Genomic DNA, 18009 nt, shown 5'->3' with positions numbered 1-18009 from the left:
GCAAAACCTGCTGACGGATTATTTTTAATATGTAATCTGAGAGCAGCATGACGTAGGGTCAGAGATCCTGATTCCAGCGATGTGTCACTTACTGGAATGCTTGGTGCCATTTTGATAGAATCCCTGTTTTCTCTGCTGTAGATGTAGCAGTGGTCAGAATGTTGAGCTGCGTATAACCTGCCCACATCCCCGATTGCCAGCTTCCTGTGTACAGTGTGCATTATCAGCAAGCTGCCAATCAGTGATGAGGCGGGGTTATATAGATTATCTGGACTGGCTGGCATGAGACACCTAGTCCTGCAGTGATAATCTCCTGCTCATAAAACACTGATTGTATTGAAACTACTGAAAGCTGCTGAGCAAGTGACACATCACTGGAATCAAAGTCCCCACCCCTACATTATGCTGCTCTTATATTAAATAGCAAAATCCTGCTGACAAAGTCCCTTTAAAAGGACAATATGCAAATATTGAGGAAAACGTACAAGGGACCTGAAATTTGGGGTTCTATTTGGGACTGAAATTATATTTGGATACCGTATAGGAAGGTCTAATGTCAATATGGTTGTCAAAGGTGATATTACAGATAAAAAAATATATATCTTTTCAAACATTGTTATCAACTAAAAAGACGTACATTTGTTTGCCTGAGTTCCCAACACAGTAACTCAGCTATTAACTATTCCCTGTCATTGAACAGCCCTTTCACATCCTAATAGACGAGCCACTCTCCATTAGGACACGAAAGGGCAGTGGTTATTCACCTAATCCTCAGGTAAATGCTGCTTGGCAGAATTCAATTTCCCCTACTATAAGAGATGAAGCAGAGGCAATTGAGTGCCGCCAGTATTTGCTTAGCTTAATTAATTCTTTACTTGTTGCGATCAAAGTCACTGCAGCAAGTATAGATTGAGACAGAAAGAGATCACTCCCTTGTATCTCTCCATCGGCTCTCTGCAGTACTATCACGGAGAGCTGGTGATTACTATGGGTACTGGAGACCTAAATGACCTCCAGGTCTGCCATAGATCAAAGTCTAGTAGACTGCACGGTCTATTAGGCAACCGATCAGTGTTAGCCCTCTTTCACAAGTCAGTGTCTCCAGTACGTGTGGTGCCAGTTTTCACACGTACTGGAGACACTTACACATGGAGACCCATTCAAATGAATGGCTCTGAGCACATGTCGGTATGTTTTTTCCGCAAAACGTCCCACAAATATGCACACTGATGACACACAGATGACATCTGAGTCATCAGTGTGACACGCACCGGCGCCTGGGAATCAGCGGTACAGTTAGCACTGTGCCAAAGAGGTGTGTGCTGGAGGTAAGTCTCATCATTGTCCCCTGCTTGCGCTGACATCAGTGCAAGCAAGGAAGAATGTTGATAGTACTATTCAGCTCCTGATGTCTACAACAAGAGTAAAAAAAAGAATAAAATAAACAACACATTATACTCAGCTTTACACTTAAATCCCTGAACCCATTGTCCCCTGTAAACAAACCAAAAATAAAAAAAGAACAACATCCCTCAACTGTCCGAAGATTAAATAATCAAGCATCCCACGCCGTAATATATCTGTGCGAGATTTCTCCATCAGTGTGAGCAGTGGCTGGAGGCGACCACACACACTGAGAAGCAGAGGAGAATGACTCGCTCCAGCGAGCGGGCTCCTGAACTGCGCGGAGCTCAGTGAGCGGCGTTCTGTCACTCAGTGAGCTCAGCGTAGTTCATGGGCCCGCTCGCAACATCGAGTTATTCTCCCCTGCTCCTCAGCATGTGCACTCGCCTCAAGTCACGATGATTAAGAAATGTCGGTCAGATGAATTACGGCTTGGGACACTGGATTATTTAATCTTCGGACAGGTGAGGGATATTGGTCTTTTTTAGTTTTGGTTTGTTTACAGGGGACAATGACTTCAGGAAATTAGGTGTAAAGGTGGGTATATTGTGTTTATTTTCTCATTTTTACACTTGTTGGAGACATCAGGGGCTGAATACAACTCTCAACATTGTCCCCTGCTGATCGTAGCACAAGCAGGGGACAATGAAGACAGATGCCTCCAGCACCCGGTGCTTGGGAACAACACTGGCTGTACCGCTGATTACCAGGTGCCGGTACGTGTGATTCTGATGCGGCACACGGTTGCCACATGTATGCCACACAAGGACATGGATGTGTTTTTCCAGTACCGGAAATACCAGGAAGTATGAAAGAGGCCTAACACTGAGAGGCTGGGTAATGCTCTATACTGCATATGTAGTACAGAATATTACCAATACATACCGTATTTTTTGGACTATAAGACGCACTTTTTTCCTCCAAAATTTTGGAGGAAAATGGGGGGTGCGTCTTATAGTCCGAATGTTGGGGGGGGTATATTTATGAGTGGTGTGGGGGGAGCGGTATCGGTGGAGGAGCGGGGCACAGGAGGCAGCAGCCGCCTACTGCAGCCTACACTGTACCCGCAAATAAAGAAAATGAATATTCACTGCTCCCCACGCCCATGTGGTGAAGTCACTGCTCCCCGCGCATACAGTCCCGGCGTGGGGAGCAGTGACTTCCGGCAGCTGATCTCTCCTTGTGAGCCGCGCATGGCAGTGACTTCATGTGCGGCTTACAGGGATATATCAGTGCAGGAAGAACGGACGCAGCGCTGGAGGAGAGAAGAAAGGTGAGTAGGAGTGTTTATTTTTTTTAATGTGAAGTATGATGGGGATTAGGGGGACCATGCATACTAGGACAGGGATTAGGGGTGCCATGCATACCAGGACAGGGATTAGGGGTGCCAAGCATACCAGGACAGCGATTAGGGGTGCCATGCATACCAGGACAGCGATTAGGGGTGCCATGCAGAGCAGGACAGGGATGAGGGGTGCCATGCATACCAGGACAGGGATGAGGGGTGCCATGCATACCAGGAGAGGGATTAGGGGTGCCATGCATAGCAGGACAGGGATGAGGGGTGCCATGCATACCAGGACAGGGATGAGGGGTGCCATGCATACCAGGACAGGGATGAGGGGTGCCATGCATACCAGGACAGGGATGAGGGGTGCCATGCATACCAGGACAGGGATGAGGGGTGCCATGCATACCAGGATAGGGATTAGGGGTGCCATGCATACCAGGATAGGGATTAGGGGTGCCATGCATACCAGGACAGGGATGAGGGGTGCCATGCATACCAGGACAGGGATTAGGGGTGCCATGCATACCAGGACAGGGATGAGGGGTGCCATGCATACCAGGACAGGGATGAGGGGTGCCATGCATACCAGGACAGGGATGAGGGGTGCCATGCATACCAGGACAGGGATGAGGGGTGTCATGCATACCAGGACAGGGATGAGGGGTGCCATGCATACCAGGACAGGGATGAGGGGTGCCATGCATACCAGGACAGGGATGAGGGGTGCCATGCATACCAGGATAGGGATTAGGGGTGCCATGCATACCAGGACAGGGATGAGGGGTAACATGCATACTAGGACAGGGATGAGGGGTGCCATGCATATAAGGATAGGTATGAGGGGTGCCATGCATACCAGGATAAGAATGAGGGGTGCCACGCATACCAGGATGGAGGGATGCCAGGCATACCAGGATGGGGATGGGGACCACGTATAAAAGGAAGGGGGGGGGCATATATCCCAGGATGGGGGATATTGTCAGAATTGGGGGACATTACCCCTATACCAGTGTAAGCAGAAGACCCCTCCCCCTTAAAAGTGCATCATGACCACATTTTTGCTTAAATTTTTATTTTTTTATTTTCCTCCTCTAAAACCTAGGTGCGTCTTATGGTCCGGTGCGTCTTATAGTCCGAAAAATACGGTAAGTACTCAAGTGGGACCAATAAATATAAAAAAATGTAAGTGCTGTAAAAAAAAGATTTGAAAAATAAATGTTCAGAATAAAACAAATAAAATACAATATTGAACTCTGTATAGTGAGGCAGTGACCGGGATCGTATACGAGGGACGTTATATCTTCCCCAGAATGTGCACAGAGACCTATTAAATCCATTGGAGTGCATTGCAGTCACAGACACACCTGCAGCTGCAATGCTGGAATGAAGGTGAGCATGGACCTAGTCAGGCTATCTGGCTAAGGCAGATTAGTAAAACCCGGCAGGGCCTTCATTTCTTGGAGGAGGTCACAGGAGGCAGTGGGGCGGCCTCCTCCCTCTAACCTGGGTTTTCCAGTGGCTCTTGCCACAGGTCCTTTAAAACCCTGCACTAAGGATTAGTGTTGTTCTATGTTGGAACCTGCTAGGAGCACAGCAGGGAAGCTCAGCAGGACAGAGGGTGGCTGAACCCACGCCTGGGATCCCTCTGCACCTGTCAGGCTCTGAGCGGCAGGCACGGCCGTTGCCCTCGGCAATCATTGTGTATGGACTTTCTGTTAACCCGGCTGCGAACCGGAGGACTTTCTGTTAACCCGTGAGTTGCTGAAATAAAAGCGGTTTATGTTGGACTTGCTTGGGTCACTGCCTTAGTTACTGCACGGTGTGAACACCGCCCCTTACAGTACTCTGAAAAAAATCTAGGTCCCTGAATATGATGCAGAAAAACAGAAAGATTTTTTTTTTATAAAGTCAGTTTCTTTTGCAAAAACTGAGAATGCAAAAAAAATAAAATACAAAAACCAATGCCAAAATTGCATTTTTTTTATCAAAAAGTAATATGTACTGCAAAATGGCACCATTGAAAACTACAAAATAATAAGCCCTCACACAACTCTCTACACAAAAATAAAAAAGTTATGTGTCTCAAAAAATGATGATCAAAAAATGTATTTTTTTTTTAAATCTAAATTAATTTGGTATTCCTATTACTGTATCGACAGAAAAAAGTGGGACATTAATTATACTGAATGGTAAGCCGAATTTATATATTTTTTCCAGAATTATTGCTTTTTTTTGCTTTTTGTTAATTACACTCACAAAAAGTGTAATAAAAATTATCAAAAGAAGTTATATGTACCTGAAAATAGGACTAATGAAAACCACATCTTGTCACACAAAAAATAACCCTCACACAGCTCTGTTGTTGGAAACGTAATAAAGTTATGGTTCACAGAATATGGCGATACAAAAACAAATGATTTTGTTTTTCAAACTGAATATTTATTGCAAAAAAGTAAGAAAACGTAAACAAAACAACATAAGTTTGGCATCGCCATAATCATGTTGACTCACAGAGTAAAATAAACACTTTATTTGTGCAGCAAATGAAAAGTATAAAATGTCAGAAGACAATTGAAGAATTCTGCAATTGCACTTTTTTGTTTTCATATTTCTTCCCATAAAGAGTTCATAAAAGTTTGGTATTAGATTGTGTGTACCCAGACATGGAGCCACTGAAAAAAAACAACTCTTTCACCCGCTGTACATATATATATCCTTGAGGATGGCATTATGTAGGACAGACTTCTAGATCTGCTAAAAATTCGTCTGAATGAACATAAATCTCTTATGAGATCTTATAAACCACAGGTTGTGAATAGAACATGAATGTAAATATGGCGATAAATCAGTTGCTAGACATTTCTTGAAATGTAGATATAATATTAATGAATTATGCTGGAAAGTGTTAGAGGAGGTTGATATTATACAGGATATGACGGGCAACAAGTGAAAACTGCTGCAACAAGAAGTTTATTTGATTGTCCACCTTGATACGTTGCAACCTAAAAGGTTGATGGCTAGAATTTTATATAAATACATATAATATACATATATATATACACACACATATATATATATATATATATATATACTAGATGGTGGCCCGATTCTAATGCATCGGGTATTCTAGAATAGGTATGCAGCTGACGGGGCGCAATTAGCAGAGCGGTGTTTAAATTTTGCGCCAAAATCGCTGATTGGTCGCGGTTGCTGAACGCCACCAATCAGCAAAGCGGTGTTTAAATTTGGCGGCAATATTGGTGATTGGTCGCGGGCGGCGGCCGCAACCAATCAGCGAACCGTGTTAGTGAGGACTGGAGAGCGTGTTTAAATTTGGCACCAAAATCGCTGATTAGTCACGACCAATCAGCAGAGCGGTGTTTAAATTTGGCGCCAATACTGCTGATTGGTCGAGGCCGCCGGCCGCGACCAATCAGCGATTTTGGCGCAAAATTTAAACAACGCTCTGCTGATTGGTCGCGGCCGTCAGCCGGGACTAATCAGCGACTTTGGGGCCAAATTTAAACCCCGCTCTGCATCGCTCTGCTGATTGGTCGAGGCCGGCGACCGCGACCAATCAGCAGAGCGTTGTTTAAATTTGGCGCCAATCTGGCTGATTGGTCACGGATGGCGGCCGCGACCAATCAGCAGAGCGGTGTTTAAATTTGGCGCCAAAATCGCTGATTGGTCAAGGGCGGCGGACGCGACCAATCAGCGAACCGTGTTAGTGAGGAATGGAGAGCGTGTTTAAATTTGGCACCAAAATCGCTGATTAGTCGCGGCCGGCGACCAATCAGCAGAGCGTTGTTTAAATTTGGCGCCAATCTCGCTGATTGTTCGCGGCAGACGACCGCGACCAATCAGCAGAGTGAGGTTTAAATTTGGCGCCAATACTGCTGATTGGTCGCAGCTGGCGACCGCGACCAATCAGCAGAGTGGGGTTTAAATTTTGCGCCAATACTGCTGATTGATCTCGGCCAGCGACCGCGATCAATCAGCAGAGCGTTGTTTAAATTTGGCGCCAATCTCGCTGATTGGACGCGTCTGGCGTCCGCGACCAATGAGCAGAGCGTTGTTTAAATTTGGCGCCAATCTCGCTGATTGGACGCGTCTGGCGTCCGCGACCAATGAGCAAAGCGTTGTTTAAATTTGGCGCCAAGCTCGCTGATTGGTCGCGGCTGGCGTCCGCGACCAATTAGCACAGCAGTGTTTAAATGTTGCGGCAAGATCGGTGATTGGTCGCGGCCGCTATTTAAATGTGGCGCCCAAATCGGTGATTGGTCACGGTCAGCGTCCGTGACCAATCAGCACAGCAGTGTTTAAATGTGGCACTAAGATCTGTGATTGGTCGCGGCCGATATTTAAAAGTGGCGCCCAAATCGGTGATTGGTCGCGAGCAGCGGCCGCGACCAATCAGCAGAGCGGTGTTTAACTTTAGCGCCAAGATCACTGATTGGTCTTGTGCGGAGAGCGCGACCAATCAGCGAATCATATTGGTGAGGAGCAGGGAGCGGAATCGTATTAGTGAGGACCGGGGAGCGTCGCTGCCTGTGCGGCTACTTCCACTCCGAGAAGCCGGGAGATGAGCGACTGCTCGCAGCAGAAATATCCCGACCCGCAGCGCCGCTCCCCGGTCCTCCCTTCACACCCTAGCCGCTGATGTCCCCACAGTATCCGCATAGTGTTACAAAGGTCCGGACATTTGTGTGAAAAATCCCTGATTGGTCGCTGGCGCTGCCCGCGACCAATCACCGATTTGGGCGCCAAATTTAAATATCGGCCGCGACCAATCACCGATCTTGGCTCCACATTTAAACACCGCTGTGCTGATTGGTCGCGGCCGATATTTGAATTTGGCGCCCAAATCGGTGATTGGTCGCGGGCAGCGCCCGCGACCAATCAGCGTTTTTTAACACAAATGTCCGGACCTTTGTAACACCATGCAGATACTGTGGGGACATCAGCGGCTAGGGTGTGAAGGGAGGACCGGGGAGCGGCGCTGTGGGTCCGGATACTTCTGCTCCGAGCGCCCGCTCATGTCCCGGGTTCTCGGAGCGGAAGTATCCGCACAGGCAGCGCCGCTGACATCCATGCGGCTAGGACGTGAAGGGAGAACCGGGGAGCGGCGCTGCGGGTCCAATTGGTCGCGGCCGCTATTTAAATGTGCCGTACAAATCGTTGATTGGTCGCGGACTTGGCCCGCGACCAATCACTGATCTTGCGGCCAAAGTTAAACACTACTGTGCTGATTGGTCGCGGACGCTGCCCGCGACCAATCACCGATTTGGGCGCCAAATTTAAATATCGGCCGCGACCAGTCACCGATCTTCGCTCCACCTTTAAACACCGCTGTGCTGATTGGTCGCGGCCGATATTTAAATTTGGCGCCCAAATAGGTGATTGATCGCGGACAGCGCCAGCGACCAATCAGCGATTTTTAACACAAATTTCTGGACCTTTGTAACACCATGCGGACACTGTGGGGACATCAGCGGCTAGGGTGTGAAGGGAGGACAGGGGAGCGGCGCTGCGGGTCGGGATACTTCTGCTGCGAGCGCCCGCTCATGTCCCTGGTTCTTGCAGCGGAAGTATCCGGACAGGCAGCGGCGCTGACATCCAATTGGTCGAGGACGCTATTTAAAATTGCCGCACAAATCGGTGATTGGTCGCTGTCTTGGCCCGGGACCAATGACTGATCTTGGCGCCAAAGTTAAACACTATTGTGCTGATTGGTCGCGGACGCTGACCGCGACCAATCACCGATTTGGGCGCCAAATTTAAATATCGGCCGCGACCAATCACCGATCTTGGCTCCACATTTAAACACCGCTGTGGTGATTGGTCGCGGCCGATATTTAAATTTGGCGCCCAAATCGGTGATTGGTCGCGGGCAGCGTCGGCGACCAATCAGCACAATAGTGTTTAAGTTTTGCGCTAAGATCAGTGATTGGTCGGGTCCGAAGACCGCGACCAATCATCGAATCGTCTTGGTGAGGACCGGGGAGCGGCGCTGCCTGTGCGGATACTTCCACTGCGAGAACCCGGGACATAGCGGGCGCTCGCAGCAGAAGTATCCCGACCCGCAGCGCCGCTCCCCGGTTCTCCCTTCCGCATGGAGGTCAGCGGCGCCGGCGGTCCTTCCGCTGCTACCGGCCGGGACATGAGCGCCTCGCGCCGCTCATCTCCCGGCTGCATCTCCGTCCCGCAGATGGGTCCGGCGGTCGGGTTCCTTCTGCTGTTGCCGGCCGGGAGATGAGCGCCTCGCGCCAGTCATCTCCCGGCTGCATCGCCGCTCAGCTCCGTCCCGCAGATGAGCCGCTAACGGCCGCCATCTTTTTTTAGAAATCCCCCGGCGCTGATTGGCCGCTGCCGGACCAATGAGCGACGCGGGATTTCCTGGACAGACAGACACACAGACAGACAGACAGACGGGATAAGACGATTATATATATATATATATATATATATATATATATATATATATTTATTTATTTAAGAAAAATGGTTGAACCGGATTTGTTAAAGTTTTGGCACTTTTATAGGTGATTATAGCATGAATATGAACAAACTGTACGGCTGGATCAGGGGTATTAAACATGAGGTCCTACCGAAACGTCGCGCCCTGTGACACTATGTAGGGCTTGGCATGACACTTGTGCAGTATATTACTAACTTGTCAAGTGCAACAAAGTATCAGGACTATGTCCAATGAAGACTTCAAGATGTAAGATGCTATTTTTTTTTATATGAAACACACTGAATATTACCTTGTACACCTTTCCTACCTTCCATTTATTGATTCATTAGGTTTTGTAATAACCTGAAGCAGGGTGTTGGTGTTGGCTAATATTAGGGTCGCGCATGTGTGATTGAACTATTTCAAAGTTGTGGAGTTGTATGATAAGGTCATTTGGTGACATGGAAGGGAGTGACATTATGGAAAACAACTCCTACCTGAATTCACAGATTTTGTGAATTTTCATATAAAATAATACACAATAATCCAGATTATTTCATGACATGTTCTAGCATTTAAAACTATGTATTAAAAGGGCTTTGCACATGTTTTTTTTTGTCCCCAAACAGCACTAGACCTGGGGAGGGTGATTACCATCTGTGTTTGAGGTTTTAGAGTTGTAAGAGCATTTGGGGACATAAAACAGGATAGTGGAACAACCCTTTAAGACTAAGGGGAAGCTAAAAAATAACTTTACTATGACTTTACTACTATAGCATTGGTTCATCTGTGCAGCTGCTTTACATTATGGGATGCATAATGCTTACATGACAACTCCATTGTTACAAGTGACATCCAAGAGACCTTCACAGCTCGGCTGTCCTAAAAGGAACCTGCGAGTGAGCAGCCCGTCCTGGGTACTCTCAGTGCTGGGGCCGACTTAAACATATAGAGAAAATGCTACCCCCATTAATGCTTGCAAAGAGGCAGTATATGTTCATTGCATGCACCACCTATATCTACTCCTTTTTTCTGGTTAATCTTACATCGGGGGACTAGCAGCGCCATACAGACCAACTGACTATAATGTGGTCTGTCAAGTTTCCATCATGGTGTCTGGCATTTTAGCAGATCACGATCCATTGTTGATTTTTTTAGTGGGATCGCGAGGATCATAAATCCAGAAACCTTGCACACTTACCTGCTGCCAAGCCTGGATTGCTGTGTTAATGGAGTGTACGGAGTGCTGGCCGACGTTCACAAATACTGGATCCACCAGGACAGTGCAATCAATTAGTTTTTCCAGGGCACTGAGGGAAATGGCCGTCTGCCCCTGGATGTGGAACGGTTTCACTAAATTCTTCATGGTAAGATTTCGGCACTCTAGAAGCTGGCAGTCGGCGTCGGTGGAGAATCTGATCTCTTTGCACACGGATGAGCCACTCCATTGACGCATGTACACGTGGGGCTCCTTTAGCTTGACAAGCATGTATTCCAGGTCTCCAGGAGTTGTTTTATCAGAGATGAATGGGTGTAGAAATTTTGGGGGTGCTGAAATAAAAAGTGAATAAAATGTTCAACGAGTGGAACACATGACTGGAAATGAGCGAAAACAAATTACTAAGCTGCCAGACACAAAAAAAAAATAAGGAAATGACTTTCTCATAATAAACATCCTTTATAAGGTGTTCTAATAGCTTTTATTGTGTAAATTAACCATTTTTCCATATCCTAAATTGTGTTATATTGCTGGATAAAGCCACAATATGAAATGGCTGAAGCGGGCATCATTAAAAAGTTCAGTCATAAACAGATCCATTCACGTGAAATGGCGGCCAAGAGAAACATTACAACATGAGGAAGGAACAGATCTTGTGTGAGAGGAAGACATGCTTTGATGGAGCCAGTGACTTTGAACTGAACAAACATCTTTATGGAGGAGAAGGAACGTGTCAAAGAAGGTCAAGTACATGGTCACTCGTCACATAAATAAGCTGCTCCCTTAGACAGTCGTTTATTTCCAGGGCTCATGTTGTTTGGTTTTTATGTAAACCCTAACATAAAGGGAACCCATCACATCCCGAAAAGTTATTTGCCTGACGATATAGCGAGAATCTGGAGGAAAATAGCATCAAGTGTTGTTTAGCTGACTCACTGGAGCAGTGGCTACAAAGGAAAATTCAATTATATTCTCCCTGCAGCCTCTGACTTACAGTCATCGGGGTGCTGCAAGGAGTGGATACAATCCCCACTCAATACACAGTGAATGCGCTGTAATTATTCCCCGACACAATGACTGAGAGCCTGCTCTGCCCATATGTGCTGCGAACACACACACTGCTGAGCAAGCTGTGAAAGTGTCAGGGAGTGCGATTACAGTGCACTCACTGTGTGCTTAGCGGTGAGCGTATCAGCCCCCAGCACCACCTCGATGACTGTAAGTCAGCGGCTGCAGGGAGAATATAGCTTAATTTCTTCCTCTACCAGCTACTTCAGATTTTAATGCCATTTACCTGCAGATTACTCCTATATCTGCAAGTAAATAAAGTTTCTGGTTGTAACAGGTTCCTTTCAGAGGATTATTCACATGTCAGTTAATGGTTAACATTTTAAAGTGCTTGTAAAAACAAGGAACTTTGCAATTTACTTGTTATTAAACATTCCCTCTGTTTTCAAAAATGCACTGATTTTTTATTAGTTTCTTCTCCCATAAAACTGGCCACTAATGTAGCCAAACATGACAATGCTTACAAGATGTTTTCATAGAGCTTGTAAGCGCTGCTCTGAAGTGGTCTGATCTGCTGGACAGAACTCTTAAAGTGCACCCGTCAGCAGGATTGTGCGCAGTAAACCACATGAAATGTCAGGTGGGCTCCGTTACACTGAGTAAAATGATACCTTTGTTGATGACATCCGTCCAGGAGTTCTTTTATAATGTTTACTTTCATTTCTGACATAATGAGATGCTCGTGCTTCGGGGCTGGCCTTTGTTGAGGGGCTTTATCTTGTGCTCTGCTTATGTATTCCTATGTCTGCCTTCTGACAGGTCACTATGCCTTCAGTGACCTGCTTACTATTTTAAATACTAAGCAATGTGAACTGAGGTCTAAGATGGTAGACATGCAAGAAATAGGAGCATGTTCACACTAGCAAAAAGAAGCAAAAGCATTACTTCAACTTTGATATACAGTAAGGTTTTTAATATAGACAGTATAGGTACCGTCCCAATTTAGGGTCACCTTGCCGCTGGTGGGACGGCTTGTATACTTTTTTTGATCAAAAATAGTTCACTAAGTACCCTATATTTATTATGCAACTTTGCTTTACATTTATATATAATGATGGTAGGGTATGAGATATATTTTTGTCTTTTGTAGGTTTTGCTTCTTTTTGCTAGTGTGAACATGCTCCTATTTCTTGCATGTCTACCATCTTAGACCTCAGTTCACATTGCTTGGTTTTTTGTCTTGTTTGCATTCTGTGCAATTTAAGGGTGTGGCATCCCCTTTGTTGAGCTGATTAGTATATATGTAGCTTACCACGGGCCTAGGTGGTCTGGAGTTGGGACCCGGTCCTATTTGTCTACCCTTTTATATGCATTACTTCAACTTTGATATACAGTAAGGTTTTTAATATAGACAGTATAGGTACCGTCCCAATTTAGGGTCACCTTGCCGCTGGTGGGACGGCTTGTATACTTTTTTTGATCAAAAATAGTTCACTAAGTACCCTATATTTATTATGCAACTTTGCTTTACATTTATATATAATGATGGTAGGGTATGAGATATATTTTTGTGTTTTGTAGGTTTTGCTATTTTAAATACTGCCTGTGTAATTTATGTGCCAAACCTAAAATTTACATGCAGCAAAACGCCCTTCCCCCAAGCCCTTGGCGCTAGCAGCCCCAATTTGCTGGAGGAAAAAGACATTTGCTTGCAGCAATATGGCACCGCCGTCCGCGCTTGCGAAGTAGCATCTCTTGGCAACAGAGACATGCTACTGCGTATGCGCCGGCTGGAGGGGCCGTTTTGCTGCATGTAAATTTCAGGTTTGGAACACAATTACACATGCAGCATTTAAAAAAGTAGGCAGGTCAGTGAAGGCACAGTGACCTGTCAGAAGGCAGACATAGGAATACATAAGCAGAGCACCAGATAAAACACCTCCCCAAAGGCCTCCCCGAAGCACGAGCATCTCATTATGTCAGAAATTAAAGTAAAGATTATAAAAGAACCACAGGATGGATTTCATTAACAAAGGTATCATTTTAATCAGTGTAAAAGTGCCCACCTGACAGTGTATGTGGGTTTACTGTGCACAATCCTGCTGACAGGTGCGCTTTAAGCCTCATATTCCAGCCATCTTAAATCCCCCGTGCTCCTCCTATTGTGCAGAGGCAATGCGGACTCACATTGTATAATAAAATATACCTGTGCCTAATTGATCCAGATGATGACACAAGTGCAGTTCTAGATGAGCAAAGTGAATGGAAACTCCAATAGAAGGAACCAACCAGGGAGTAAAACAGGAATCCACCCTAGTGCAAGCTGCAAGTGCTGTAGGAGTCACAAGCTGGTCACAGGCACTCTGAGAGCCAGATTCACTTTCAGAGCTATGGGAAACATAAAAAAAGACTATAACTGAACTATTCCAAGATTATAAAATGTTATATGATAAGTGCAGATGGTCTTGTCCGTTTGCCCAAAATATTCTGGAAAGTGCAGCCAACATAATTATATTTCATTTCACATCTGACCATTAGAATTTGCATAAATATTTATCTGGAAAAAGTGGCATTCAATTGTGTAATTATATCCGTATACTGTTATTCTTTCCTATTTATAATCTAAAATGCTATGACTAACGAGCCAAAAAAGATAGAAGCAGAAAAACTGAAGCAGATGTAATGTAATTAATTTACTGGCCTGATATTAAGGATATATAAAAAACAATGCATTGGTAATCATATATTTAGAAAGGGCCACTAATAGCATCGGTATTAATGTAGCCATTTTTACCTGAGGCATATACATAAAAAATCAACAAAAAGGACAAAAAAAAAAAAAGATGAAATAATATTTAAAAACAAAGAAAATGAAGATTTATACCGAAAGCTCTGCATTTCTTTTATAAATCTCCAGTATAGCTAGTGGGTGCTTGAGGGCTCTCAGGTGGCCTCATACCATATCAATAAAATGTATATGTCTGAAGTTTTAAGCAAGAACAGGAAAAAAACAATAAGTCTCCATGTTTCATAGAATATTTTGCAGTGTCACATTGGGGAATCAGCAGCATTTCACCCCCCTAAACTATTTAGGCATATGCGCATGTAGCTCTTTCATAGACTAGTGCACCAATACCTTTACATGGCCAGTTCATTCCTCCAATATTGTGAAATCAGTGTTTGTTAATAGATAAGCAAATAAGGCTGAAGAACTATGGTAGATCTGAAGGTTCCGTCACTCCAGCTCTATTTCCCACCCTCCTGCTGCTGTCTCCTCCTGGTTCCATCACTCCAGCTCTATTCCCCACCCTCCTGCTGCTGCCTCCTCCTGCTTGACTGACGTCTCCTTTGCCTGAAGTCACACAGCATAGAGTCATAGAGTCAAAGAGGAAGACGTGGTGCAGGGCAGGGAATAGAGCCGGAGTGACAAAGGCTTCAGATCTATCATAGCCTTTCAGCCTTGTTTGCTTATCAATTCAAACACTGATTTCTCAGTAATGAAGGAATGGACTGGCCATGTAAAGGCATTGCTGGACTTGTTTTTGAAAGAGCTACATGCGCATATAAATAGCTTGATGTCACTTTCGGGGGAGATGCTTGTCTCTGCTATTCCAGCATGCTGGCTATTCTTCTCACAATGTGCACTGACAGTGTGCTCTTTTGCCGTGCATTACTTCTGATCAGAAGCGGCGAGCTAGTGCACTGTCACTGTGCATATTGTACAGTGATGAGAATCTACTGAGCAACCACCGGAATTGACAACTGATGCATGCTCAGTAGAGGAGGGACTAGCCCAGCCCCTGAAATAAACGTCTCTGATGGTGCTTCGTTTGAGGGAGGAGGCAGAGGCTGCGGCAGTGACCGCTGACTCTGCCCTCTGATGATGACTCGTTTGAGTATCCCAACACGCAATGGGGATTATCAAATGAAGCATCATTAAAGAGGAAGTAGTAAAAAAAAAAGTAAAATAAAACACAGAGTAGTGCGGGAATGGTAGTGAACTTTTAAATTAAAGTACATTAGAAAAGAGATTAGATCATGACATTAAAAAGATAGGCATTTGGGATTAAAATACATTTTAGTTTCAGACCAGCCTTTTAATATAATGTATACTACTTTAACAGTTCAAAGAGAGTAATATTTGTTTCCAAAAATTAATCTTTTTTTGCATCACTTTTTTTTCCATTGGACAAGAAAAGTTTAAAAAACCACTGGTACTAAGCAATTCTCTGACCTGACTAGAAGCAGATTTAATTTTACATTAGCTTGGTAGGCATCCCTGTAGGAAACTGCTTTATTAAGTCTGAAATGGGTGGATGCCAGTCACTTTTTTAATACCATTTTATTTAAAATTAATAAACAAAAAGCAGCAAAAATAAATATTCAAAAACATTCCTAATCCATCAATTACTTTTATTTATTACAATCAGATAATCAGAGAACAAGGTGAAATTATTCGGTGTTCCTTGTGATCCATGTTAATACTGCTGAAAAGAACTTTAAAACAGGAATAAGAAGTCCAAACAAGAGAAAAGAAAGAGTTGAGCAAAAATGGCTCACACCAGCGAAATTTATTTACCCTAGTTTGCTTAGTTGTATTAGAACTTTAGGCCGGTTTCATACATCTGGGTACTTGGCCCACGATGCACGAACCGGCCGTGGGGCTCCTAACCCAAACTCAACAGTCTTGAGGCATATACGAGGCAGTTGAGTTTGGGTCAGGAGAACAGGGACAGATCTGAGCATCACGGTCCGTACTCAAATTGTGAAATATAGATGTGTGAAACTGGCCTTAAAGGGTTCTCCGAGAAGGAGATAAAATGGAGTGTCTGATATCATTCAAACTGCAGCCCGTCCTAATCACGTGTCAGTACGGGCTGCAGACAGAAAAAATACAGCTTCCGAGATCTACGTCTCAACTATCAACACCTGTATCACACTTCCCTCAGTCGACGTCCAGGAGCACGGCATTGATATGTGAAGAAATAGGTCTATTCCTCGCTGAGTACAAAAGGGGTTATCTCCAGTTTCATCCTCCTCAATGTTTATTTGTTTTACAGTTGGGTGCAATCAGTATCCATGCACTACTACAAAGCTGTGAGACTGACAGATGAGGAAGATGAAGCTGGAGATCTCATCGCCGAGCACAAGGTGGGTTAAAACATATTTCTTTACATATCTTAAAGGTGTTCCAGGTCGTCGACAGGGTATGTGTGAAATAACTCTTGTAAGTTGAAATGCAGGTCTCGGGCAGTGTATATCTTCAGTCTGCGCATGTCCTGACACAAGACTAGGACGGGGCGGCAGCTTGAATTACATCAGGTACTCCATTTTATCTCACACTTTGACAACCCCTTTAAGTGGGGAAAAAAACAACATAAAATCAAAAAAAAAATGTAATAAATAACAAATCTACATATATAACAGGTTCAAGCTGAGCATTCCTTCATCAGGACAAAAAGGTCTAATTAGGCCACTTACCCAACAAAGTAATAAATTGCAATCCTTTTATACCCAATAATCAGCTTTCCCTGATTGGGCAATTTTATGGCTGCGCTCTTCCCTCCTATGCACAGTGAATCTGTAGCCAAAATAGCGGATGGAAAAACCCAGAGCACATGCCCCGCCAGCCCCATTTAGCAAAACTCAGCGTGCGATTAAACAAAATAGATTCCCCAGATACTTGAAACACATTAAAAATATCAAAATGACTAATATTTATTTTGATGTAAAATAAAAATAGAAAAGAAAAAACAGCATGTTATTAGGACGACCGCGGACCACACATATCTGTAGGTCAAGCCGTGACACTGGTGTCCCTCCATGATCTGAATATCTCAGCCCAAAAAAAAAAATTAGCAAGAAGAAAAAAAAATCCTAATTAAAAAAAGAAAAGAAACCTTCTATTCAATGTGTTTGCATTAATATCAATTCTTGACCCTAGGCCTCATTGGTTGTCACATATCCGACCTTCTGCTAACAATCGCACCAGGCCAGAACAAACAAAATCCTCAATTTAAATCACATTTAGCTGTCATTAAACTTTTGCGCAGTGGAAGAATGCTGTTTATATTCTCACACTTGCGTCCGAACTTAAAACACTGAGATTTCTCCGTGGTGAAGTGTTTACTTGTATTACGAGCTCAAATTAGCTGGGATGTGAAATATGCTCTGCCCCCACACAAGTATGTTTATAATGAGTTAGATAGCGATGCCTTCTTAATGTGGGGCCATTTAAATGATTAATGAAAGCTTTAAACAATCGCACTCTTCATGGAAATGCCGTCTTTACGCTAAAAGTGTGAAAGTGAAGAAGGGAGGTCCCTTCTGCTGGTTCATTTACAGTGCATGTAGGGACAGAGAACTTGAAAAATCTCCCCCATACTACAAAAACAACTAGAAATTACACCTTTCAAGTAATTTTGGTAATTTTGGTTTGGCCATGAAATATAATGTCACTTATCAACCTCAAATATAATTTCACTCATCAATCTCCCACACCGCCAGCAAAGTATTTTAACCATAAATGCAAAACAATATCTAAACACAAACAATAAAAGAAAATATAGTAGAGGATAGTATACGTTATGGACCTTTGGACAGCGATCGGGAGTTTTTTTTCCAGGGGTA

The 18009-nt window shown here is 44.3% G+C and overlaps 1 protein-coding gene across 3 annotated transcripts in view; it reads right to left on the bottom strand.

Annotated features, from left to right (window-relative positions):
* Window positions 1–18009, bottom strand: part of VPS13B (vacuolar protein sorting 13 homolog B) — a 1155013-nt gene that overhangs the window by 149868 nt on the left and 987136 nt on the right. For all 3 annotated transcript variants that reach the window (XM_073679617.1, XM_073679614.1, XM_073679615.1), the window contains exons 41-42: window positions 13586–13767; window positions 10354–10703 (exon numbers count right to left, since the gene is read on the bottom strand). In XM_073679617.1, the coding sequence (XP_073535718.1) occupies window positions 10354–10703; window positions 13586–13767 (532 nt within the window). The remainder of the gene's footprint in view (window positions 1–10353; window positions 10704–13585; window positions 13768–18009) is intronic.

Source organism: Phyllobates terribilis, unplaced genomic scaffold (assembly GCF_046119375.1).
Source record: "Phyllobates terribilis strain yellow unplaced genomic scaffold, ASM4611937v1 Scaffold_4__5_contigs__length_816908805, whole genome shotgun sequence".
Classification (NCBI taxonomy): domain Eukaryota; kingdom Metazoa; phylum Chordata; class Amphibia; order Anura; family Dendrobatidae; genus Phyllobates; species Phyllobates terribilis.
This window is presented reverse-complemented; position numbering and strand designations above follow the sequence as displayed.